The 23,590-nt window shown below is 44.9% G+C and overlaps 10 protein-coding genes across 10 annotated transcripts; 7 read left to right on the forward strand and 3 right to left on the reverse strand.

Moving 5' to 3' along the window:
- Positions 1-1,971: 1,971 nt before the first annotated feature.
- Positions 1,972-2,474, forward strand: N7519_008042 (uncharacterized protein; the record flags this gene model as incomplete). Its single annotated transcript, XM_057294818.1, has 3 exons — positions 1,972-2,258; positions 2,314-2,387; positions 2,446-2,474. The coding sequence occupies 3 exons, from the start codon at positions 1,972-1,974 to the stop codon at positions 2,472-2,474; spliced, it is 390 nt and encodes a 129-aa protein (XP_057149629.1).
- A 1,403-nt stretch (positions 2,475-3,877) lies between these two features.
- Positions 3,878-4,522, forward strand: N7519_008043 (WSC domain-containing protein; the record flags this gene model as incomplete). Its single annotated transcript, XM_057294819.1, has 2 exons — positions 3,878-3,952; positions 4,013-4,522. 2 exons carry the CDS (start codon positions 3,878-3,880, stop codon positions 4,520-4,522), a joined length of 585 nt encoding a protein of 194 aa, XP_057149630.1.
- Positions 4,523-6,654: 2,132 nt separating this feature from the next.
- On the reverse strand, positions 6,655-7,860 carry N7519_008044 (TauD/TfdA dioxygenase family protein; the record flags this gene model as incomplete). Its single annotated transcript, XM_057294820.1, has 5 exons — positions 6,655-6,828; positions 6,890-7,082; positions 7,133-7,447; positions 7,496-7,625; positions 7,680-7,860. 5 exons carry the CDS (start codon positions 7,858-7,860, stop codon positions 6,655-6,657), a joined length of 993 nt encoding a protein of 330 aa, XP_057149631.1.
- A 733-nt stretch (positions 7,861-8,593) lies between these two features.
- N7519_008045 (uncharacterized protein) lies at positions 8,594-10,335 on the forward strand (the record flags this gene model as incomplete). Its single annotated transcript, XM_057294821.1, has 3 exons — positions 8,594-9,428; positions 9,499-9,754; positions 9,813-10,335. 3 exons carry the CDS (start codon positions 8,594-8,596, stop codon positions 10,333-10,335), a joined length of 1,614 nt encoding a protein of 537 aa, XP_057149632.1.
- A 700-nt stretch (positions 10,336-11,035) lies between these two features.
- On the reverse strand, positions 11,036-12,059 carry N7519_008046 (putative S-adenosylmethionine-dependent methyltransferase; the record flags this gene model as incomplete). Its single annotated transcript, XM_057294822.1, has 2 exons — positions 11,036-11,957; positions 12,046-12,059. 2 exons carry the CDS (start codon positions 12,057-12,059, stop codon positions 11,036-11,038), a joined length of 936 nt encoding a protein of 311 aa, XP_057149633.1.
- Positions 12,060-12,914: 855 nt separating this feature from the next.
- Positions 12,915-14,228, forward strand: N7519_008047 (uncharacterized protein; the record flags this gene model as incomplete). Its single annotated transcript, XM_057294823.1, has 7 exons — positions 12,915-12,984; positions 13,041-13,085; positions 13,148-13,213; positions 13,282-13,470; positions 13,534-13,761; positions 13,833-13,985; positions 14,035-14,228. The coding sequence occupies 7 exons, from the start codon at positions 12,915-12,917 to the stop codon at positions 14,226-14,228; spliced, it is 945 nt and encodes a 314-aa protein (XP_057149634.1).
- Positions 14,229-15,050: 822 nt separating this feature from the next.
- On the forward strand, positions 15,051-15,596 carry N7519_008048 (Redoxin; the record flags this gene model as incomplete). The annotated part of the gene is made up of 2 exons (XM_057294824.1): positions 15,051-15,141; positions 15,364-15,596. The coding sequence occupies 2 exons, from the start codon at positions 15,051-15,053 to the stop codon at positions 15,594-15,596; spliced, it is 324 nt and encodes a 107-aa protein (XP_057149635.1).
- Positions 15,597-16,684: 1,088 nt separating this feature from the next.
- On the reverse strand, positions 16,685-16,961 carry N7519_008049 (uncharacterized protein; the record flags this gene model as incomplete). Its single annotated transcript, XM_057294825.1, has 2 exons — positions 16,685-16,905; positions 16,937-16,961. The coding sequence occupies 2 exons, from the start codon at positions 16,959-16,961 to the stop codon at positions 16,685-16,687; spliced, it is 246 nt and encodes an 81-aa protein (XP_057149636.1).
- A 1,836-nt stretch (positions 16,962-18,797) lies between these two features.
- N7519_008050 (uncharacterized protein) lies at positions 18,798-19,352 on the forward strand (the record flags this gene model as incomplete). The annotated part of the gene is made up of 3 exons (XM_057294826.1): positions 18,798-18,871; positions 18,958-19,173; positions 19,226-19,352. 3 exons carry the CDS (start codon positions 18,798-18,800, stop codon positions 19,350-19,352), a joined length of 417 nt encoding a protein of 138 aa, XP_057149637.1.
- Positions 19,353-21,968: 2,616 nt separating this feature from the next.
- N7519_008051 (uncharacterized protein) lies at positions 21,969-22,901 on the forward strand (the record flags this gene model as incomplete). Its single annotated transcript, XM_057294827.1, has 1 exon — positions 21,969-22,901. The coding sequence occupies one exon, from the start codon at positions 21,969-21,971 to the stop codon at positions 22,899-22,901; it is 933 nt and encodes a 310-aa protein (XP_057149638.1).
- Between the last annotated feature and the right edge of the window lie 689 nt (positions 22,902-23,590).

A 23,590-nucleotide genomic window follows, 5' to 3' on the forward strand; every position in this document is an offset into this window, starting at 1 on the left:
ACGTGACAGTCTGGGTCCCAGGACTTCTAGTAGTTAGTGTAGATAGCTTCCTCTCTCTCTTCTTTTCCTCTCTAGAGTCTAATACAGTTTCCCCTATATCATTTCATTCCTACGTAGCCTTCTATCTCGCTAATAGGTTATAAGGCCCTTACTCGAGGACCCCGAGTACCTAAATTAATAGTTTTTCTAGCTAATTAGAATTTTTACTATATTTATAGGACGCGTACCGGCCTATCCTATAGTAGCCCTATATACCGGATTATCGAATCTATATTTTTTAATAAGATCTTCGAAGATATCGCTCTTAAGATCTCTATTTTTTTTCGATAGATTTTATATAATAGTGATTCTTACCTTATTAGAGTACGATAGTAAAAACTCTATATCGCGACCGAAAAGATCGGACTATAGTAAACTATTTCTCTAAAACTCGATAATCGATTTAACTCTCGATATTATACTAGTCTATCAAGACTAATTCTATAAACTAGCTAAGATAGCTAATTCTAATAATATTTTTGATACTAGTAAAGATTTATTATACTCTCTCTTTATAACTTATTAATAAACTATATAACTTTGGAATCTCCTCAATATTGTTGTAATTCCAGATAAGGTTAATTGCTCCTTCCTATAAGAAATTCATAGAGTGATATACAATAATGCCGATATTTCTCATGCCGAGGTTTCATTATTGGGTAATTACAGCCTTTATGGTCAGTGGCAATTGCTCCTGCCTAGCTGTCCATCGGTCGCTATACGAGGTTTACGTTAAAGAAGAGGAATAGGACCGGGGGTAGGGGTAAGCCCTAAGGTAATAGCCAACTTGTCTACTCTCTGGGTGGTGCTTCCTGTTCTAGTTATGTGAATATGCCAAGATGCCGAGCGTTTCAAGAAAAGCAACATGATCTAATGGTAACCTGCCGTTGTTCAGCTGAAGGGGCCAAGGCAGCGGTCGCGCGACTTTGGTGGTACTCACCCAGCTTCTCACCCTGTCTATAGCGCACTCACCCTTGTCACCCCAGGTCCCGAGACCGTAAAGCGGCCCTCACCCATTTCTCATCCGGGCGGCACCCACCGAACTATTGACCGTGTATAAGCCATATATTGCCACACGCCGGTGAGTTAGTAGTTGGGTGGGTGACCACCAGCGAATCCTCACTGTTGTTTTTGCTGTTTTTTTTTTTTCTATTTTTACAACAGTAATGTTCGCTTTGGAACTGACATTGCAAGATTGGAACGAAAGCGTTTTTGGCGATTTGTCCATCATCGTGATGTGGGATGGACGGATATAGAATAGGATACTAAGTAGGATACGGCAAAGCTTCTGTAGTGGGGCCCGGCCCCCGCAGACCGTTCGGGCCCAACTCTATTCTTATCTGGCATAAAGCCATCTCCGTCTTGGCAACGACAGATCATCTCATTCCACCAATCGACAGTAGAGAGATCTTCTTTGTGATCGATCTAAATATGTGTTAAACGAATCCCAGTATTTTCAACGCTTTCGTAAGTTTGATGTCATGACTACTACTAAGATAGGCCAGAATGCATCACATATTGGACGAGAGAAGGGTTTGGTACATGAAGTATGTTGCTCGGATACTGGCTTTTGTACGAAGTCTCCGTGCAAAGAACCTAAATCCTTCCCGCAGTTGGCTTTAGCACCAATGAATGACAATTTAGATCGGCCTAGACGCTATATTCGTGTCGGAAGCAGCAGTAGTGATGATCCTTACTTTTCACCTTTGTTCTTGGTACTAGTGTCGATTAGCCAAGGTCTCATGGCAGAGATATTATTAGGCCACAGGTTTTGCCACTAGGCCTTGCATATAAAGCGAGTGAAGATTCATATGGGCTCAATTTATGAAGACGGCAACAGACTCAATTCTCTGCTATCTTGAAACATTCATATCGGCTAATTTCTACCTTGTTTATCTACTTTCAACTTCTATTGTTAATTTTTCCTTCAATATGAAGTCGCCATTCTATATTCTTGCTGTGCTTCTTCCCCTAGCTACGAACTTAGCCCTTGCAACGCCGGTTGCGGAACCGAGCTCTGATTCCCTCGAGGAGAGACACAGAGGTAATGACAAGGGCTACAAAGATCACCATGAATACGATGACCACCATAGATACGGTGACGAGAACGCTTGTGAGGTCAAGTACTCTTACCCCTACTACAAGTATCCTTGCAACTCAAGCCCCACCAACGGCACGTCTACTCTGGGTGCTACCTTCACCTCCTTTTGCAAGTATCAGTGAGTTTGATATACCTGTCAATTCTTGTTAAAAAGCTTATAACAAACCCAATAGGAATGGCGATTCTGGAATCTGGTACAGTGCGCCAAAAGGCTGGGTTAAGGAAGGCGATAAGCCTCGAAGGTGCGGTATGTAATTTCCTGCCAAGGATTCAGAGATCAAGGAAACAGACTAATCAATTATTAGCGGGCGCATCAAACCCATGCCCTGTGTGAGCTCACATTTGCGAGCTCCGTTCGCAAAGAGGGATAGCGAGGGAATCTCGTTGGCGATGATTTTCGTTGCTTTGTTTCGTTGCTTTGTTTCGTTGCTTTGTTTCGTTGCTTTGTTTCGTTGCTTCATTTCGTTGCTCTGTTTTGTTGCTCTGTTTCGTTGCTTTCGTTGCTTTGTTCCGTTTCTTCACGCCTGTTGCATGTATTGTGCCTAGTTATAATAAGGAAAATCAGAAAAATCCTGATTACATCAGGGAAAACGAAGTCCAATCAGCCAATTAATTTAGGACGCTCAGTAGATAATAATCAATAATCTACTTAAGCGCAAGTCCTTCTAGGGTATTCAAGGCCCAAGAAGACGGTTCTGAGGAAATCACGTCCATAGGAGCGAGCATGGTCCACGGGTATGAGGGTGGGAAGAGTTAGTCAGCATAGCCACCCCGGGGGCCCCTTCTTATGTTATGCCTCTTGAGACACCTGTAATGTTAATGCTAAATGCCAAGCAATGCCGGAAAATGCCCTCACTTGTTCTTCTAGCACCACCGCCCAACACCCAAGGAAGGGGGCACTTACAACAAAGCGTAAATTGTTCCTGCGGTCAGGTTGAACCTTATTACGCTTTGCTCCCGCTTTCGTTCTCGGTTCCGCTTTCGCTCTCGCTTTCGCTCTCGCCTATATTCTTGGCGTTACGTAGGAAGCCAAGAAACGGGGATTTGAAGCTTGCTAGTGATACAGAGGCTTCAAGAGACAGGAGCTCATAACCAGATCAATGCAAATGTAGGATTCTCTGAGGAAGTGATAGATGCGAGAAGAAGACAGAAACGAGCTAGAGAGGAGACTAACATGTGTCAAGTCACCTTCATTTCCAGCCATCTTTGAAGGATGAAATGCTGTTTTATCAAAACGTTGTGAGGCTGCGAGGCATACTGTAGCCAACGCACACTTTTTCTATGGGTTCGGGGGCTGAGCCCTGAGAGAATCGCAATACTCACCAGCAATTGAGTTAGGCATTTTATAAATGTATGCATCACCATACTGCATTTCCTCGATGTCCATCTGAAAGCAGGATGCTGCAACTGCGATTGGCCCCCTTGAAACGTTGTTTGGCTGCATCCTATTGCAGATGGTCATTTGTTTTTGACCGCTTTCGTCATCAGCTCAGTAACTCTACGCCAAGCTTCCAGTGTGGAGTCTATTCTCGGACTCCGTAGAGAATATTAATAGAGCGAGACAGCCGATAACAGAGGGTTGGGCGGTGGTCGCGTCAACCTAGATAGCCCTGACCACAAGTCCCATGTGGCCTATCCTACCCAGGAGTACGACAACGGACCCTGCCCTGCAACCCACCCAGTGCGATTATCTCAATTTCCTACGAGGTCACTTGGCACACCGAGCAGTTTGCGGACATGTGGTATGGCGACAACCAGCCATTTGTGTCTTCCTTTGGTGATCCCACTGGCTATGGCTTGCATGTTGACTTCGTGGGTAACCCGAGACCCTTGGTCTGAAACACCGTTACTGACGTTATTCTGTCACTGTAGCTTAATGGCTGGGATATAGACGTTCTCCAAGACGCGATCAACACCTGCCATGACGGGGCCGGTGATATCAGGCAGTGTGAGTCCATTACCATGCAGCCCGACTGGGTTACAGACGGCTGCATTGTCGAGCGCTCAATCAACGAGCGGATCGACGGATGGCTTGATGCTCTCGCCGGCTGCGATCCCATTCAGGGAGGCCCACAGGATGCCGGGGTTGTGACGGCATGCGGTGCGCCCACCGAGATTGGCGAGTCTCTGCATTACTACACCGACCTCACCGGGAGCCGCAGATGCGAGTGGATCGGATGCACCCAGGATAATGTTGGCGGCCAGCGTATCCTGGTTGGTTCGTCTTCCGGGTTCTCTGACATGACCCCGGCCACATGCGTTGAGAAATGCATTGCCGACGGCTATAATATTGCTGGTGTGGAGAATGCGCATGAGTCCTTCTGTGGCAGCACCGTCGCCCCGACAGGTTGCCCAAGGTCACTCCAATGGGCAACTGCCTAATGCCGTGCGCTGGTGACGGCCTCCAGAACTGTGGGAGGTATGGGTTCATCGGCCTGTATCAGAAATGTGAGGGCGGGTGCAGCAACCTCCAGTACCCCGTGGTACCTCACTAACACCGTGAACATCATGCAGGGCCTACAAGGGTTAGGAATAATTGGCAAGCTGGCCGAGAGAAGAGTAGCGGGCGCTTTGACGCCGTTGGTTTCGATTTCCTGGGTATTTTCTACACAGCGTTCCAACTGTCATTCATTGTTACTGATGTAACTACACACTCGCTTGAATGGAACATTTGATTCTATCTTGCGGATCTCCGTATTATCTGAGAAGGATTACCCAGGTCCCAGGGTCTGTACAGTTTTGAGTCTTATTCTTTTCGATGGCAGAGGCTGGTACTAAGTATCCTCATCTGACGGCGGGAGGACAATTTCTCCCGACCAGAGCTTGCATTCCATCGTTGCCTTAGTGGAGGAGCGCCCAGATTCTTGGGCCCGCTTGTATCAGAAAACTATTAATTTAGGTACTTAGAGTCCTCGAGTAAGGGCCTTATAACCTATTAGCGAGAGAGAAGGCTATATAGGAATGAAATGATATAGGGGAAACTGTATTAGACTCTAGAGAGGAAAAGAAGAGAAAGAGGAAGCTATCTGCACTAAACTGGAAGTCGCGGGCTGTCACGTGACAGATCACATGCTAATCATGTGACTGCTCCAACAAATATAGACTATAACTTATTAGGGCAATCCTGATCTTATATAATCCTATTATATAAGATTATATAAGATATATTAGTAGGGTTATACTTATCCTAAATAGGAAGTAAGGTTAGAATAGAGATCGGAATAAATTAAGAAGTTAGTTATATTTTTTAGAGGTAGAAATCAGGCATGCTTTTATAACCTTTTTAGGAGGCAAATCTGAGATAATCTATGATATCTTTATGATATCTTTATTATCTCACTATTATACTAGGAGGTTCTCTATATTATTAATCTTACTATATAGTATATATCCAGGATAGTACTGGTAAGATAAATATAGTTTTTCTTCCCTCCATAGTATGCCTTACTAATATAATATATACACTATTATACCAACATTACTCTATATATTTAAAATATAATTTGAAAACTTATAAAAGCTTACTTTTCTATCTATAGTCGGTTTATAGCTACTAATTAATCTATTTTTTATATATTATATTATTGTAAAATATATATATATTTCTCCGATTAAGGCTAATATAGATAAGAGTAATAGGATTAGTAGAAGATTAAAAGGCTAAAGGAAATTAGTATTAATAGTACTAAAAAGCTTAATTATAAATTAGCTATTAGATAAGATTAGAGTTTAAGAAAAGGGAATAAAATAGCTAAGATTATCTATATCCCTATCGAAAAAGCGTAGATAAGAAGTTAGAATACTAGCTTTAAGATATAACTATTATAAAGATAAATACTATAATAGATATAAAAGGGATAATTAAAAGGAGTATATACTGATAAAAAAGGGAGATTCAGATAATATATATCTAAATCCTATAGTAAAGTAGATAGATTAAAAGATATAAAATATAAGATTAAATAACTAGCTATATGAGCTATATTTAAATAGGTCCGACTTAATAGAATCTAATAGAACCTACTTAAAATTAAGACCTATTAAAACCTATTATCGATTACTAATCTAAAATTACAAAATGCATAGGATCAATAGATCCTCCGGTATGCCGGTATGCCAATGCATCTACTCCGACAACAATATCATCCAGAAGGCGCGACGTCCCTACCAGCGAGTATAAACAGTCTAGGAAAAAGAAGGAGATCAGCAGCCCAATAAATTGCCGATTCCTCTACGATTGAGAGTCACACAATATGCATTTCCGCCACTACGTCCCTAGGGAAAAACTTTACATAGTCGACTTTCTACAATAGTTCGGGGTTGTATCGCACACCGTTCGCGCTATTTACACTCCATGCTCACCCGACCTAATAGAGGCTCACGCACCTGCGTGACTGTTTATAAGTTTTAACATTCTGGGAAAAAATCAAACTAAGCAAGAGAAAAAGAATTTCGTTTAACTATGTATCATGTTTGATGACATAAAGACACATATTTCATGCAAAAGAATATGTCTACAAATCAAGAGCATCACTGCGAGACACACCCTTAGGGTCTAGTGCAGGTGCCTCACCGACAGCAACAACACGAAGGCAAACCCGGGGCTCATCGTAATCGTAAGTAGCAGTATGATAGACAGCACGGTTATCGAACACGGCCAGATCATTGACCTCCCACTTGACACGGGCCTAAAGATAATCAAGTCAGATATGGTCACATAAAGTATGTTGGAGTTCGAAGAATGCTTACCTGAAGATCATGATTGTCGGTAATCAATTTCATTAGGTAACTCTTGATATGCTCGCTTTCATCTGGAGCCAGTCCATTCACAGTTTGCAGATGATGACCAACACCAAAGATGGATTTCCATCCGGTAACCGGGTTCGTTCTGACAATGGGATGCTCAGCGGTCAGCGACTGGTCAACATTCTGGGGATGGCCTCTGGCGACCTGGTAGAGGTGAGCATGGTCAGGGTTAGGACTGTAGCCAACGGGGAGAAAGTGCCGGTAAGAGTTTCCAGGAAAGCTCTCCAGGGGGGACTGATACGGTCGTAGACCTCGTGGGCGCTGGCGAAAACAGTATCACCACCGGTTGAAGGGCGAACTTTGTTGATTAGAGTGGTGTAGTCGGATGTGATGCGCTCAAAGGCGATATCCGAGTGCCAGCCATCGGCAACACTTTGTTTCTTCAACGTCTTCTTGCCAGTCACCACGCCGCTCTGCTTGGAAAGCATGTTTTCTGGGTTGCGGGCAATTGTAGACATTTCCAGATCAGGCTTCTCGCCCTCTTTGTGGACGGTGTGATTGCTATGGTTGTTAATATGTGATCTCATGGCTTGAATGGTGGATACATACATGGGGTGGATATGAATACCAGACTCTTCAGGCTTGCCAGTCAATTGTCCAAGACGATGGGTGAAGAACTTTTGCTGGTCTGCAGTGAGGTTCTTCTGGTCACGGAAGACGACGACTCCACGGTGGGAGACTGAGAGTAGTGAGTTTTCATTCTGATTTGGAGCCAGAGTCAATGGATGCTCACTGGTAATAGCTAGATCACGAAGGAGCTCGTCCGCGTTGGGAGCGTTAAGGACCTCAGCCAGATCAATGCCATTATACACTCGACCGAGAGTTCGAGTGAGGTCCTCGTACTTCCAGTGGTCAATGGAATTGCCCAACTCAAGGGGAGCAGGGAAAGAAGTGATAAAGTCTTCGATGGGCATTTTGAGATAGGATGGAGTTTTGAAAACTATAGATTGAGTAGAAGAGAGAGAATATGATGAGATGATCTGAGAGTTTAGTGGGCTACCAGGGTGGCCTTTATATGTTTTTTGTCATCCTCTGAATCACTAAGCAGTCTGCTAAAACCCCTCCAAAGAAGAAAAGAAAAGGAACTCAATCACCAACTCGAGTGTACCCCACCCCAGGTAATCGGAGGATGGCGATAGAGAGGGCACGTGTGTTGGGATATGGCTGAATCTAGACATTGACGTTACCTGCCCGCAGATCGCGGACCATAAACCTGGCCGATATCCCGGCATAAGGGACGGGATGAGACATTCTGCATGAAATCCTCATACCCGAAGGAGTTGGAGTAGCATTCAAGATATCTACATTGATTGCATACCTCTAATTCGGTTAGCGTTGAAATGCCATGTATGTCTCATTACAATACCAATTACCAATATTGTATAACGCCGTTACTGGCGATACATGCGCTCTTATATCCGATATCGGGAGATTAAAGACCACGCCGAGATAAATTGCCCAGTACGGAGTACTGCCGTCAACCATCAACCATCAACCATCAGCAGCGGGTTCCGCAGCAGATCATATAAGACTCTTCACCGTGGAGCAACTAAATTGGATGAAGACTGCATCTTTATCTTCTCTTCCAACAATTGGTTTCATCACTTTCTTTCACTTTACGCGGAACCCAAATTGTTCTCCTTGATTATGGCCACCAGCACCGCCAAAGGGCCCCCCGTTGTTGTGCATGACCAAACTAATCTGCTGCCCCGCACACAGCTCCTGGTTGTATTTGGTACTCTCGCCGTCGCGTTTCTTATTGCTTATGCAGATCAGAACGGAGTGGGCGTGGCCTTACCCATTATCGCCCGGGATCTGAATGCGCGAGATACAATCAGTTGGGCGGGTACTTCCTCTATGATCGCGAATACAGTGTTCCAGGTACTGTACGGACGCCTGTCTGATATATTTGGCCGCAAAAAAGTGTATCTGTCTGCGGTACTGCTGCTTGCCATTGCGGACATTCTCTGTGCAACTGCGCAGACTGCATGGGCCTTCTACCTGTTTCGTGGCCTGGCAGGTGTTGCCACCGGTGGAATCAACTCATTGACAATGATGATTGTATCCGATATCGTTACTTTACAGGAACGTGGCCGATACCAGGGCATCTTGGGCAGTTGTATCGGACTAGGCAATACGATTGGTCCGTTTCTGTCATCTGCCTTTGCGCAACACGCTACTTGGCGCGGGTTTTTCTATCTGATCAGCCCTCTAATGCTGCTCTGCACTGTGGGTTCATTTTTCCTGCTGCCTTCCTCCATGCCCAAAGGGAACGGCCTTGCGAGAGCGAAATTGATCGACATTTGGGGCTTAGTATCTGGATCCATCGCAATCATGTGTATATTGATCCCCATTTCTGGAGGTGGGTCCTACTTCACCTGGGACTCTACTTTCGTTATCGCTATGCTTGCCATCGGTGGCGTGGCCGCGATTGCATTCATCCTGGTGGAGTGGAAGGTTGCCAAGCTGCCAATGGTACCTTGTGAGTTTACGCTATTCACGCTGCAGAAAATCCTTTTTGGGCAGCGCCGGAGAGCTAATTATAAGTTCAGTATCCATGTTTCGCACCCCTGCCGTGGCGGCCATTTTGCTGCAGAATCTCCTCTTCGGCTATTGCTATTACGCCGAGCTATATTTCCTACCCCTGTATTTTGAGAACGTGCGCGGGGTGACTCCTCTGGTATCTGCAGCTCTCCTCGTACCTTTGGTGATCTCACAGATGATATTCTCCGTTTGCTCCGGATTCTACATCTCGCATTACTCGCGTTACGGGGAAGTGATCTGGTTTGGTTTCATCTGTTGGACAGTGTACGTGGCCCGAATTTCCTTTTCTTCTTTTTCTCCTCTGCTTATATGTGGCATACAGTGGAGCAAGTGTACTCTGCACCCTGAAGCAAGACACTTCTCTAGGAGTGATCATCGTGGCCCAAATCATCCTCGGTGTTGGCGTCGGCAATGTATTCCAACCCTGCCTAATCGCCATCCAAGCACATTCACCGAAGGATCTGCGCGCTGTGATCATCTCCAATCGCAACTTCTTCCGTGCCCTTGGCGGTGCCATCGGCTTGGCATGTTCCAGTCTTGTACTCCAGACCTCCTTTGGCAAGGCACTCCCAGCTGATCTTAGCTATCTCAGTAAGAGCAGTTATGTGCTGCCCTCGCTCAGTGACTTCTCTACAGCGGACCAGAATGCTATCCGGGCTGCGTATGCCCAGGGCAGTCGCACTGTGTTTATCTCCATGGCGCCTATAATGGGCTTCTGTCTGGTCATCTGTGTATTCATTCGAGACCAGGGGTTGCAGCGAAAGGAGGAGATTGTGACCCCGCAGCCTATACCGACTATGGAAGATACCACATCTAGTGCGGAAAAGGGTGTCCTGAAGAATTGATCAAATACAAGTGCGTGTGGGGCTGGATAGATAGAGGAACAAAGGAGGGAATCCCGGAAATGGCCGTATTCACAGCGGGTAAATTTGATAAATTACTACTTTTATCTAACCGAAAATAAATCATTGAGAAGAATTTATTTAACCATATACCGTGTTATATTTAATGCAAATTTTATACTATCAAATAGTTTGTAAGGATGGGATTGGACATTGCAATCATGGATAAAACTTCGGCTTCATGTCAAAAACAAAAGTACAGTCATTTTATTACTTTGACCAGATCAAAGACCCTGGTCTCTCGTCTCTCTAATTATGGCCTAGTAGGGCTATCTCTTAGGTTGACACTTTATTCCCGGATGAAACATCATGCACGGCCGGCCCACCATCCGTAAGCACTAGAGTGAATCTCCAATTTAATATTTGCATATAATGATGAATAATCATTTACTCTATGTCTCAGCCAAGCTATACTATTTTTTGAAATAAGAAACACTATACCAACTTCTCATTGTTGATATAAAGTGACCTAAAAAGCTGTATTTAGTTCGTTATATCAAGATTTTACTGTTGCCTGTTTATCTTGAACTTATAGAAATGATCGCAAAGATTGGAAACAGAGCAAACGATAAGACAAAAACAAAATAAACATAGGCAGATGAATAGATAGATAGACAAGGGCCGGTGATTTGACGGATACAGTTCATGCTCGTTTGCGCGCTAGGACCAAAGCACTGCCCCATTCCACATCAACCTCGATGGCCTTCCAATCCACACTGTTTCGGGATCCTTCTCCGCGTAATCCGGGCTCCGCCTCCCGAATAGCATCCATCATCCGGTCAATCACATCGCCGTCACCACTTCTATGCTCTCCACGACGTTTCTGGTGCGGGAACTGCTGCTGCCACTTGTGGAATGAGCTCCACGTGCGCATGTACTCCTCCATTGCGCCTAGAGTCATACGGGCACTCATGAAGCGTGTACCCTGGCCACTGCCGATACCCTGCGTACTAGGTTCGTATTCAATGCGCGTGGTATCATACCATTCAGCAGCGGGGGGTACCACAGCTCGCAGCTTCTCCTGTACAATGCGTCGTCCAGGCTGCTGCCAGTAGCTTCCCAGGAGGTCTGGATCTTTCTGGTAGGCAAAGTGCTCGATGATCTCACTCGCTTTGGGATGCGACACCAAAACGTGGTCCTTGTACCCCCAAAATGCCAACGTACCCCCGGGCTGCATAATGCGCGCCAGCTCGGGCCACAGCTTCGGGTAGTTGAACCAATGGGATGCCTGCGCGGCAGTCACAAGGTTGACCCGTCGGTCAGACAAAAACGGGGAAGACTCTGCTGCAGCTTGATGGAACCTCACGTTGGGATAGGTTGCGGAGGAAGACGTTGAGATTTCACGGGCTTGGGCTATCATCCCCGCCGAGGGATCGGTACCGATCACAGAGTCAAAGTGAGGGGACAACTCGCGAGGTACCAGACCGTGCCCGGTGCCAAGGTCTACAGCCAGCGTGCGCCCGGCATCCGGAGAGGCCTGGTGGAAAGACAGGACTGCTTTGTACAGTTCAGCTGGGTAGGTGGGTCGAAAAGCCGCGTAGCCTTTGTGGCCAAAGGACTTGCTTCTATTTCGAACTGGTTAGAACTGATTGATACGCTTTCTCAAAGAACTCAAAAGAGACACACAGGCCAAACCGAGAACGGGAGACTCACAAGAAAGACGCCATGATTCGTACGCAATCGTTGGGGAGCGTGGGGGAGGGTTTTTTTTTCAAGCAGTAAAGAGGGCCCAATTTGATAGGGAATTATTTAACGAGGAGCAGATGAGAAAGTCAAAGAGAAAGGGATAACACGTATACGGAGTGCTAGCCTCCGAATACGCTTCACGGCGATCCCGATCCTGATCCTTCGCGCCGTCCGGAGTGGATTCGGGTGCCCGTGTGGGTCCGGTGGAGAAATGTTACGTTGAGAGGAACCCCTAAAAGTATATTTGTTGGGACCTTTTTCGCGGGATCTCCCGTCCCGTCCAGCCCTGTGCCGGAAATATAAGTATCTCCGTTCGCCGAGCCAATCACAAGCGTACTCATTATTAAGCGGAAGGAAACCAAGAACGAATCAAATATCCGGTACCTGAATTGTATGAAGAAACGTATGTCCCGTAATACAGAATACAGAATACTCCGTAATACAGAATACTCAGGTGTTATGATACGAGGCCCGTCACATTAGGGACACAATTGCACTATTGAAAAGGATCCCCGAGATTTTTCAACGAAAAGCAAAGTTGATCGACTTGATCCTCTTGCTATATATAGCCTCACATATTTTCTCGATAATACAACAAACTTCCTTTTGCTTTACAACAATCTATCCGAATCAAATTGCTGATCATCTTTTCACAAGGTCAGCTGAGTATACGAGCCCTAGATAATCGTGTATATACTAACCCGGTTGAATAAAAGGTACGCGCTTGGACCATTTTGGCTGTTTGAAATGCAAGTAGTATCCCCGCTTCTATCAAAACACTCTTCGCTCATTCTGTAAAGTGCTTCGCCATCACTCGATCATAAAAACAATCCATAATGGCTACTATGAGACAGCCGGTGCACGGCAAGACCATCTCAGCGGCACCTGTGACCACGGCCTTCTATGGTATGAATTCCAAAAATCATCATATGAGTCGTGCTAAAGTCTAGATTTATGTGCAGGCGCATTGGCAGGCATGATGGAGGCATTAGTCTGCCACCCACTGGGTAACCTAGTGCCCTTGGACAAAATAATGTGCTCCATACCCATTAAAGCTGACCAATATTAGATACTATCAAAGTCAACATGCAAACCAAGAACACGACAGCAACCCTACTCCCACAGAGACCCGGAGGTATGAGACGACATCTTTCGCATATTTCTAGCGCAGTCGACCCTAACAGAAAATGAGGGCCGTTTCAGACCAAACGTTGGTGAGAACAATACAGTCAATATATCATCAGTCCCCAACGTCATTCTATCGCGGCCTTGGAGCAGTTCTTCTAGGAATCGTGCCCAAAATGGCCATTCGATTCACCAGTTTCGAAACATACAAGGCTATCCTCAAGAGACCCGACGAGAAAGCTCTCACCTCGGGAAGGTTACTTCTTGGTAGGTTGAGCACAGGATCTTAAAAATGAGAGAATAATATCCTGATGTCGTTTATCAATTTAGCCGGTTTAGCTGCAGGAATTACAGAAGCAGTCCTTGTTGTAACCCCAACAGAGGTTCTGAAAATTCGCTTACAGACTACAAAGCCACAAGGTGGTGTACCTGGTGCCGTGGCCGTCGGATACAGAAATACGCCAGAGGCGCTGTACACCATTGTACGGACCGAGGGTGTCAAGGTTTTATGGACCGGCATAGGATTGACAGCGGCTCGACAAGGGACAAACCAAGCTGGTGAGTGTCAAATTTTTGCTTTCCAATCCACTTGTTATAAGGGTTTTTATTCTGATGTTTGTGCAATCCAGTGAATTTCTTCGCCTACACGAGAATCCGTCAGGCTCTGGTGGACAACCAGCCGCACTACCATTCTTCTGGTCTACCATCCTGGCAGACTGGCCTGAATGGCTTTCTAGCCGGATCGCTTGGTCCTTTGGCCAATGCTCCAATTGACACATTAAGTATGTTATATCTACAAATGTATAAAAAGCATCGCTGATGATTCTTTAGAAACTCGGATTCAGAAAAGTGGAAACAGAGGAAATGAATCGGAGCTGTCTCGCCTCCTTCACACGTTCCAGGATATTGTGCGTCAGGATGGTTACAGGGCTCTGTATAAAGGGATTCTGCCCCGCGTGTTGCGAGTGGGCATTGGTCAGGCTGTTACCTTTAGCACGTATGAGGCGTTGCGAAGATGGTTGTGATAGATACGGGCGTTGAACCCGAATTATCACACCGGAGCCGATACCGTCTTGGCTCTGGGGAATCAGATGGAAGAATGCTTGTGATATTCAGTTGATCCGTAAATTATACCAATTCCACCAATAGACTTCGCCCATAAAGAGCCATTTAAACGTTCTAAGGCGTGCTCGAACAAGCCGTGCTGATGAAACTCCATGTTTGACGAGCAATTTAATCCTCGGATTGCCAATAGGATTTCATCCGGCTTTGCCCAGCTGGGAGATACCAGCAGAAGCCACTAAAACCAACGCGAACGGTGATAGGACCGGACCGGGTGAAACCTCACAGAAAGACTGATCTGGGCAGGATGCCCGGTCATGGTGGATACATGGTGGATACTGACGAAACCTAACGTACTTTTGACATTGTCAGCAGAGGGTCCCACTCCCAGAGGGACTAGGCTTGGCGTGTTGTGCGGATCCGTTCCAATTTAGCTTAAAAGCTTGAGATACGTAGACTAAAGTCTATTCTATAAGGTGCTGTCCCCACTGTCATAATAGGTAGTGGACACGATAACAGGGTATTGATTTCCATCTGTTTCAACACCATACCGAGTTCATCTATACAATCATACGTACATTCCCATGTTGGAGTGAGCGTTAATCGGCGTTTGCAATATCCGAGATCGGCAATTTCACTTCCCCCTCCCTTAATGCATTTCGAAGGTGTTCTGAATAAATATAAGTACTGTGACATGACGCTTCTCATCTGACGCTCAGCCCCAGCTCGCGTTACCAGGGAGTACTCATTTTCAGAAACACACAAAAACCGGGTCCAGCTTTATCATGGATCTTACATTGCAGCCTGGCGACAGCTTCCCGGACAATGTCGTATTCCAGCAAGATCCCCATCTCCCTATCTCTCATAGTCAAGCTTGTATGTAATGCTAACAACCGCTCCTCAATTCCAGATACATACCCTGGACAGAGGAAACGAGCTCTGTAACCTCGTGTGGGATTGCGATCCCTTACAATGCTTCGAAAGAATGGTCTGATAAAAAGGTCATTTTGGTTTCCGTCCCTGGTATACTCTTCCCTCACTTGCAGTCGTTCCTACGTTACCTGCATGCAGAAAACTAATTGACCCCATCTTCAATAGGCGCCTTTACCCGGACATGCTCCGGCCTTCACCTCCCCAATTACATTGACAATCTTGCCGCACTCAAGGAAAAAGGTGTCGATTTGGTGGCGATTATTTCCTTCAACGATGCAAATGTCATGAGTGGCTGGGGGAAAGCAAATAATGTTACGAATAACGATATTGTATGGCTTATGAGACAATGGGCAAATAATACGCCGCTAACACACTGGACGCCAGATATTCCTCTCTGATCCAAATGTCGGGTTCTCAAAGAGTATTAATTGGGCAGAACCATCGGGTCAGCGGGGACTTCGTTATGCCATTGTCATCGACCATGGAAAGGTTGTCTATGCACAGAAAGAGACCGAACGGGGCATGATCCAGGTAGTATTTCCCCTGTCATTTCTGTCACGATTTCCGGCATTGAGTATAGGGCTAATCCAAGATGTTCTTCTGCGCAGAACTTGGGAGTCAAATCCGTTCTTCCGTATTTGTAGATTCAATGGTTGTCTAGTTTGTTGGCCCAGATTGATTTAAGGGGAATTGAGAGTATAAGGGCCTGATTTGTGACCCCATTGATTATACTCGAGAGTTGACTTGAATTACGTACCTACTGTTATGAATGCCCGGATGCCTTAGGCATCACCCCTCCATAGTCTAGATACTTTGTATGGGAGCTCGCTCCACTCTCTTCCCAATACAACTCTCTCCTCTCTGCATCTTGAATCCTACATACTGTAGGCTTCACCACCTACACAGAGAATCTCAAATCTTGGAGTTATACAAAGTCCCACTTTCCATTCCCATTATTACAAAATAACAATCTGGCCAAAAAGAGATAAAAATATATGGTAACAGGAATATACTATTGCCTTTTAGACAATTATTACTTTGGAATCTAGGTTAGGACAATTTGCTTGTCCAAAGTCTAGGTACCATACATTGGAGCAGGGATTGAAACTGATATTCTCAAAGTCTAGACCCAAGACTCCCCCTTGCGAAGCTCCCTCCCAATCGTGATAGGATAGAGAGCCAGACCCTTACAGTACCACCCCCAGATGGCAAATAAAGCTGAATGCATCGGGCTTACGATCATCAAAATTCGCAGAGACTTGCGGCAATTTGAAACTATATAGTAGTCGTTACGCTGCAAGCTTTCAAAACGGGCAAAAGCCAGCCAGAGCCCAGTTCACGACAATTATTAAACGTTTACTAAAAATACAATAGAGATTAAATTTTCGCCTTTAGTGCAACCAGGCTTAATATCTTCGATGCATACCCATGCTAATCGCTATGTGAATTTGCCAATCATCAGGTTCAACCAATCTCACCCTTCCTCTCAAAGAAAGATAATCAGAGTCATGCTCGATACATAAGTCCCCTTCAAACGGATTCTTGAAACATCCAGCGGTGACCGAGGGCGACCTGGATTTCTCATATATCTGTATCTGCTCAACAGGTACTCCACGTTGCCAGAATTGATGCTCCGTCCCCAGCATGGATTTTCAACATGAAAGCCCACTTCTTCCAGATCGAGAATGACGATACGATCATGGCAAACTAGAAAGTTGTCGGGTTCTCATCATTATACTTGGCTTTGCATTCCCACAGAGCATACAATGCTTCCTCAAGATAAGTTTCAATATCCTTATCAATATCAGCTTGGGCAACTTCGTACAGAGTTCTCCTGCCACATTAGAGAGAAAAAGCGCACGGCGGCCACAGAAAGATCCTTAGCCAAGAACAGTTGGAATCACGGTCCCTTGAAGCGACTGCAGATTGTCGTAGGCGTCAATCTCTTTTTTTGAAATGACCGAAAACCTTCGTTCTTTTTTAGTTTGACGATAACCGATTTGGGAAGCACAGAGGTTGTATTGTGTTCAAGCTCTAGACTATAAACCGTGGGATCGGATGATGGACCCAATGGCTGAGCCGGTTTTGAAACTATTATGGTATCTATCAGCTGGATTATCTAGAGGTGTGAAAGATTAGTGATCTCTTCTGATGAACCGGTAACTTGACTCACATTTGAAGGTTCCATGCTAGGCCAAAGAGGGCAGTTCTCATCCTCTACGAGGCCGAGGCCTACATGGGTTGTGGTGAGTAGGTTCTTGGCGTACTTTGTTTGTGTTGAATACAGAAACAGAGTCTGTATAGAATGTATGTTGAGACAAAAATAATACTATGAAAAGTACTATGAATGTGAAAATTCCAATTGTATACTGCAGAAAGTAAATGAATGATTTGTCTATCTTCTTCATACATGGAAAAGAGCATCTATTTATGCTCCTTTTTCGTATACCCCCATTATGGTAGAACAGAAAAGACTCGGTGGGAAACAGGACTCGGTGAACAACAACAACAAGAAGAAGCAAAAACTGACTGAAAGCAGGCTCAATTGGAATACCGAAGCGCTGATGCAGTGAGATAACGACCTGTATACTGAGGACAGCAATGTCATGATCAAACTGCATATAGCCAAGGGAGCCAGGCTTCTTCTGGCAGGAGCCTGAGTGCAGATCCTTCGTGTATGGGATCTGCATTGTTGATGCCGAATTAGGGTTAGCGTTGCATCATGAAAAAGGCCAGTATTAATGAGAATTAACTGGGATTTTCAACACTAATATCTTAAAATATACTCCGACTATAATAGAGTAAAAAAGTATTTTAGGATATCCTATTTAATAGACTGAATATATAATTTCTTATAGAGGTATACTAAGGATATCTATAGCCTTCGAATATAAGCGTTAGATTCTACTCTTCCGATCTTTAAAGGCCTTACGCTATTTCTTTATTTCTCTATTTAGGCACACTTAGCGGAGCTATAGCTAGTGACTATTTCACTAAAGCGTACCTTATATATCCCGATTATTTAGAGTCACTAGAATAAAATCCTATCGTAGTTGTTTCGACCTTTTGATTAATAGGTTATAATAAATTCGACTGCCTTCCTCTTATCTCTAGACTTCGGCAAAACCCATTTTGGGTTGGAATCTCCGACCCAAAACCAAATGGGTTAAACCTAATAACCCAATAATAACCCATTTGAACCCATTTTTGTATAAAAGTTCATAAAATTCATAAAATCCAAGCCTTAGCATTTTTAAACATACTTTTTTAGTAGTATAAAATGCTTTTTATATAAATTTGTTTTTGTTTTATAATTAAGTTACTATACTAGATATATATATTTAAATCTTTGAATTTCAACCATATAAAATTTTTGTTTGTTTTGTTTGCACTATATTGGGGCCCCAATGGGTTACCTAATGGGTTTTGGGTTATTAGTTATAACCCAAAACCCATCATTGGGTCGAAGCAATGGACCCAAAACCCATTTTGGGTTGGGTTGGGTTGGGTTCGGGTTATAGTGGGTCGTGCCGAAGTCTACTTATTTCTCTATACCTATTAACTTTTCGTGCGTCTTATCACGCGAACAAGTCACTATCATGGAAGAGACCTCAAATCTCGACTGCAGGCCCTCAACTTTGTCTGTCTCCGCCTTGGATGCTATTATTGAATGGTACCGTACAGCTGACCACTAGAGGCTACTTCAATCTTGATTTCAGCTGAAATCACCAAAGCCGAACAGCCCACCTAAAGTCCAAGGCAGGGAGTGACCGGTCAAAATGCCAAAGAACAAAGGCAATCCCGCACAAAGGCACAGTTGGAGGCCGTGAAGAAGCGCAAGGACGAAAAGCAAGCCCACGCAAAGGCACAGCAAGAGGCCGTGAGGAAGCTCAAGGATGAAAAGAGAGCCAGCGGTTTTCTAGACCTGCAAGATTGCAATCAATATGGAAGTCTCTGTGCTTTTCAACGGCGCATGTATGTGCTACGCATTCCGAGGCGACTATACTGGATGTTCATTCATGGGCAGGGTCCGGGGCTGGGCGCTACAGGTCTTTGTGACCCATGCCCCAGCGTATGAGCTAAGACATGGGGTGCTGAAGGGCATGGTGGCTAGCGATTATGACGAACTACATGCTTTGGGCCAAGAAGCATAAGATCGTGCAATATGATTCCTGTGGGGGTAGATGGACCGGAAAGTCTTTATGGTAGCCTCAAATCTACAACACATGCGCAAATCCTGCTTTTGAGGATATCTGGATCTTCGTCCGTATCTTATGATCCGCGTACATTATTTTAAAGGATGCGTCGATGTCGGAATGCTCAGGAGGACCCTCTGGATGGCATGTATGATGCTCCCGAGGATCCCCCAGAGGATCCCCCTAAGGATTCCTTCCCGGCATCTCGAGGATTTCATTTTCCAGCCCCTTCAACATTGTGGGAATCGGCCGGAAGAAAAGTCAGAGTTTGTTATGGATAACGCATCCTTTTATTATTCAGAGAGCATCGAACAGATGTGCCTAGGCGCAGGGGTTAAATTAATACACCTGCCACCGTATTCACCTGATTCTAACCCGAGTAAAGAGTTCTTCGCAGAGCAAAAGGCGTTCATCAAGCGAAAATTGGAAATTATGTGAGGACGACCCCAGTCAAGGCTTCTGTGGGTTCTTAGAATGGTGTGTTGACACTGTGGGATGCGCGAGAGAAAATCGCCAAAGTCCGTTTACGACATGCACGCCTGACGATCGAGGAGCTAGGACTTTGAGTAGATCTGATTCCTTCCTGAAAGCCTGCAGACCTCAACATAGTCTTGAAGGCTATTCGACGCATGCACAGCGATTTTAGAAAACAGTTTACCCCTCAGACACTCACACTCTGTTTGCCGGCCTGTAACAGAGACAACGCTAGTCTAGATGCAGCTACTTCGTAAACTGTACTGATTTGTAAGTGGGCAGTATTTTACCACTTGCCCCAATAAGGGTTCAGCTTGTTTCGGGCACAGGCCGACAAACAAACTATTGATACACTCGGGGCTCTACATACCAGTTTTCAATAGTGCACCCCCAGCCCCGAGCCACGCTATAGCTGACAGTGTAGGATTCATAGTCATGGTAAACCGTAGACGAGGATAATAAGTGCGTCAAGCCGGAAAAGCATTAAAGGCACCACTGTCTTTCAAGCTTGAAATAACCACCGGCACTACGCGACATCGGACTGGCTCAACCCGGAGCTGCCGTGCTATGAATCGCTCGCCCCGCTATGATAGAACTTGTAGACCATTTATTAGAGTTTGCTTAGTTACAGCCCCTAATAGGGAGGAATTCGCTAATTTGACGACCCTTTAGGGAATTTTTATTTATTTAATTATTTATTTTATCTTAGTTGTGGAACGAACTTGGAACTTATTGTGGGGACACGCTGACGGTTAGAATGGAGCCGAGTCAGCGCTGACATCGCAGGGGCCCGTTGGGGATCACGCCGAAGAAGATTTTGGGAAACATAGCATTTTCAAGGGGCTTCGTGTGGTCTGACTCGAGCGTCCCTTGGCCCACCAACTTGGCTGGCAATGGACACGCCGACACGGTATGGTTTTGCGAGCTACGTATTGGAATCTGCTGATTAGGTTCCAGCATTCCTTGCTCGGTTACATCCTAAAATATAAGTATTTTTCTTCGTTTTATTCACGCGGAGTAATTCAATGGCAATCATTCATGGTTCCTCTTGTATTGTACTTCTACTACCAAATGGTCCTTCTCACACATATATTTGGATTATTTTGTCTATGACTACAATTGAACTGATCAATCAATCCAGGCAGGGTGAGAGCAGTGGCGATGCTGGATTAATATTGGGCCTAGAACGAATTCGTGAGAGTGCTGAGGCGAAGCTGGTTTCGGTGGAGATGAGAATTATTTACATGTTTATTCATCATCCCGAATGATGGTTTATTAAGCTTAGATCAGTCTGCCCAGGTGAGTTTTTCACGACTTGGGTCATGTTCCGCAGTGGTCGGGTGGCTTGGTGTGACGTACTAATAAAGTAGGCGTTATAAAAAGCGGTCAGGCTAAAAGTGGATCCCGAAGTACTCGAGGACAAATACTTATGTCACACCACTGCACCTCATCAATCTAGCTTGCCTTATTAGCAGCAGAGGCAAAAATCAGAAATGTAAAAAGGACAAAAGGGCTGAAAACTTCCAAGGGACCATAGGACAGGCTACGAATTCAATGAGTATCAAGGAGCCATCTTCCACAACACCAAAGCCACGCCACCCGAGTTTGATTCGCTCTGTCAGGCAAAAGCTTAATAATACATAATTTGTCACCAAGTAATGTTTAATGTTCTCCGGGGCTTGATATATATGATTACTGGTTTTTTCGTCGGAGTGTTGATTCATACTTCCGGGTGAGGCCAGCGTTATGGATCAGTCAAACCTAATATTCTAATGGTCATGTCGGTATCGTGCGCCGTACATCAGTACTTAAAAAGCGCATTCTGCGGTGAACGTACCCTAGTTTACTCTTACAATTTTTCAGATCCCTCACTGGCCTATTCCTTTAATACACTCGCCTCTTCTCCTAATACACTTGCCTCTGAACCACTATGGCAGCTCAACAAATTTCCAAAATTTTTGTCGTTGGCGGGACCGGCGCCCAGGCATACCAGTCATCTCGAGTCTAGTGCGCGACAAGAAGTACCAGGTCAGAGTGCTCACTCGCTCTCAAAATTCCGCTCGTGCTACATACTTGGCATCTCTTGGAAACGTCGAATTCATGGAAGGCACCTTTGCTAGTGAATCCGATCTCCGTCAAGGCTATCAAGGCTGCGACGGCGCATTTATCAACATCGATGGGTTCAATTCCGGCGAGAAAACTGAGATGTACTGGGCAATCCGCGCTTACGAGCTCGCCCTTGAAGCAGGCATAAAGTTCTTTGTCTACGGAAACCTGGACTACGGCTATAAGAAGAGCGGATACGATCCAAAGTTCCGCTGCGGTCATTACGACGGAAAAGGAAGGATTGCTGAGTGGGTTCTTTACCAAAACCAATTCAACCATGACCGTATGAAGGCCTCAGTTTTAACATCTGGTCCTTATATCGACATGACTATTGCAAATGTGACACCGATGACGCCGACGGTGGAAGATGGGATTGTTACTTGGCGGGTGCCGCTTGGTTCAGGCGCCGTACCCCATGTCTCGCTCGAGGATTGTGGGTACTATGCCCGATGGCAGTTCGATAACATTGATAAAGCGAATGGGCTTGACCTTGCAGTTGCAATTGAACATGTTCATTATGAGGATCTCGCTCGCGCCTTTAAAAACGTCACAGGCCATCCGGCGCGCTTCATCGATGTGGACATGGATACATACTGGGCGACAGGGCCGATGAGCATGGCTGCCAACTTGGGAAGTGGTTACAACTCTGATCCCAGTGACCCTGCTTTTATGACGGTCCGACAGAACTTTACCGGATTTTGGAATCTGTGGAAGCATTCTGGTCGTAACCAGGGGATGATCAAGAGAGACTACAAGCTGCTTGACGAAATCCATCCAAACAGGATCAGAACTGCCGAGCAGTGGTTTCGCGAGATGAATGCCAAGGGAATCGATGACGGTAGTGGTTCTTTGTGGGAAAGGATACAGCCGGAGAATTTGAAGCCTATATTGAAGATGGGTGAAGATGGGATGCAAGGCCGACTCTGAATTTATGGGCTCTGCTACTGCAGGGTGCCCGTTATTGCAGGATAAACTGGATAAAATCTAGTCCCATGAGTACAACAAATCGAAAGTCAAGGGTATTTAGCAAAATGGACAGAACCTTGCGTCTTATGACAGAAATCAATGGTATACGAGCGTACAGGGTAAAATCACAATGGTAAAATTCTCTAACTAACTAAAAACAACAATGGCCCGTATTTGACAATCTAGTAGGACACATAATTAGTAAGCAATTTGCATAGTCTAAAATCATATGATTTAATGGTATTGGACTGGGTAATCTAGGTAATCGGTCTATTTTCTAACACACCCCCCAACTTTTAAAGCTATTTATAAATGTTTTAAGAGCTACTAGTCCGATCTTCCTAGGGTATAATTAGATATCTGATTTCTTTTATCCCGAGTAGATATCTAAAAGCCTACTGCTTCTGCCTCGGTAGGATCTTTATAAGTCTATCTACCGGTATCTCTACTATAGGAATCTAATATATATTAGTGCGGCTAGTATACACTTCCTATTTTATCTAAAGCCTATTAATATTAATATATCGAAGCTTTATATATATAGTAGCGCCTTCCTTTATTAGTAGATTAACGGTCTACTAGTTATCGTATATAATTAATATCGGATAAAAGGGTTTAAACCCTAAAGACTCGAGGACTCGGCGCTACTA

This window comes from Penicillium mononematosum (genome assembly GCF_028829835.1).
Source record: "Penicillium mononematosum strain IBT 11891 chromosome Unknown utg000003l:1.0-8172316.0:1.0-8177699.0, whole genome shotgun sequence".
NCBI classification, from domain to species: Eukaryota; Fungi; Ascomycota; class Eurotiomycetes; order Eurotiales; family Aspergillaceae; genus Penicillium; species Penicillium mononematosum.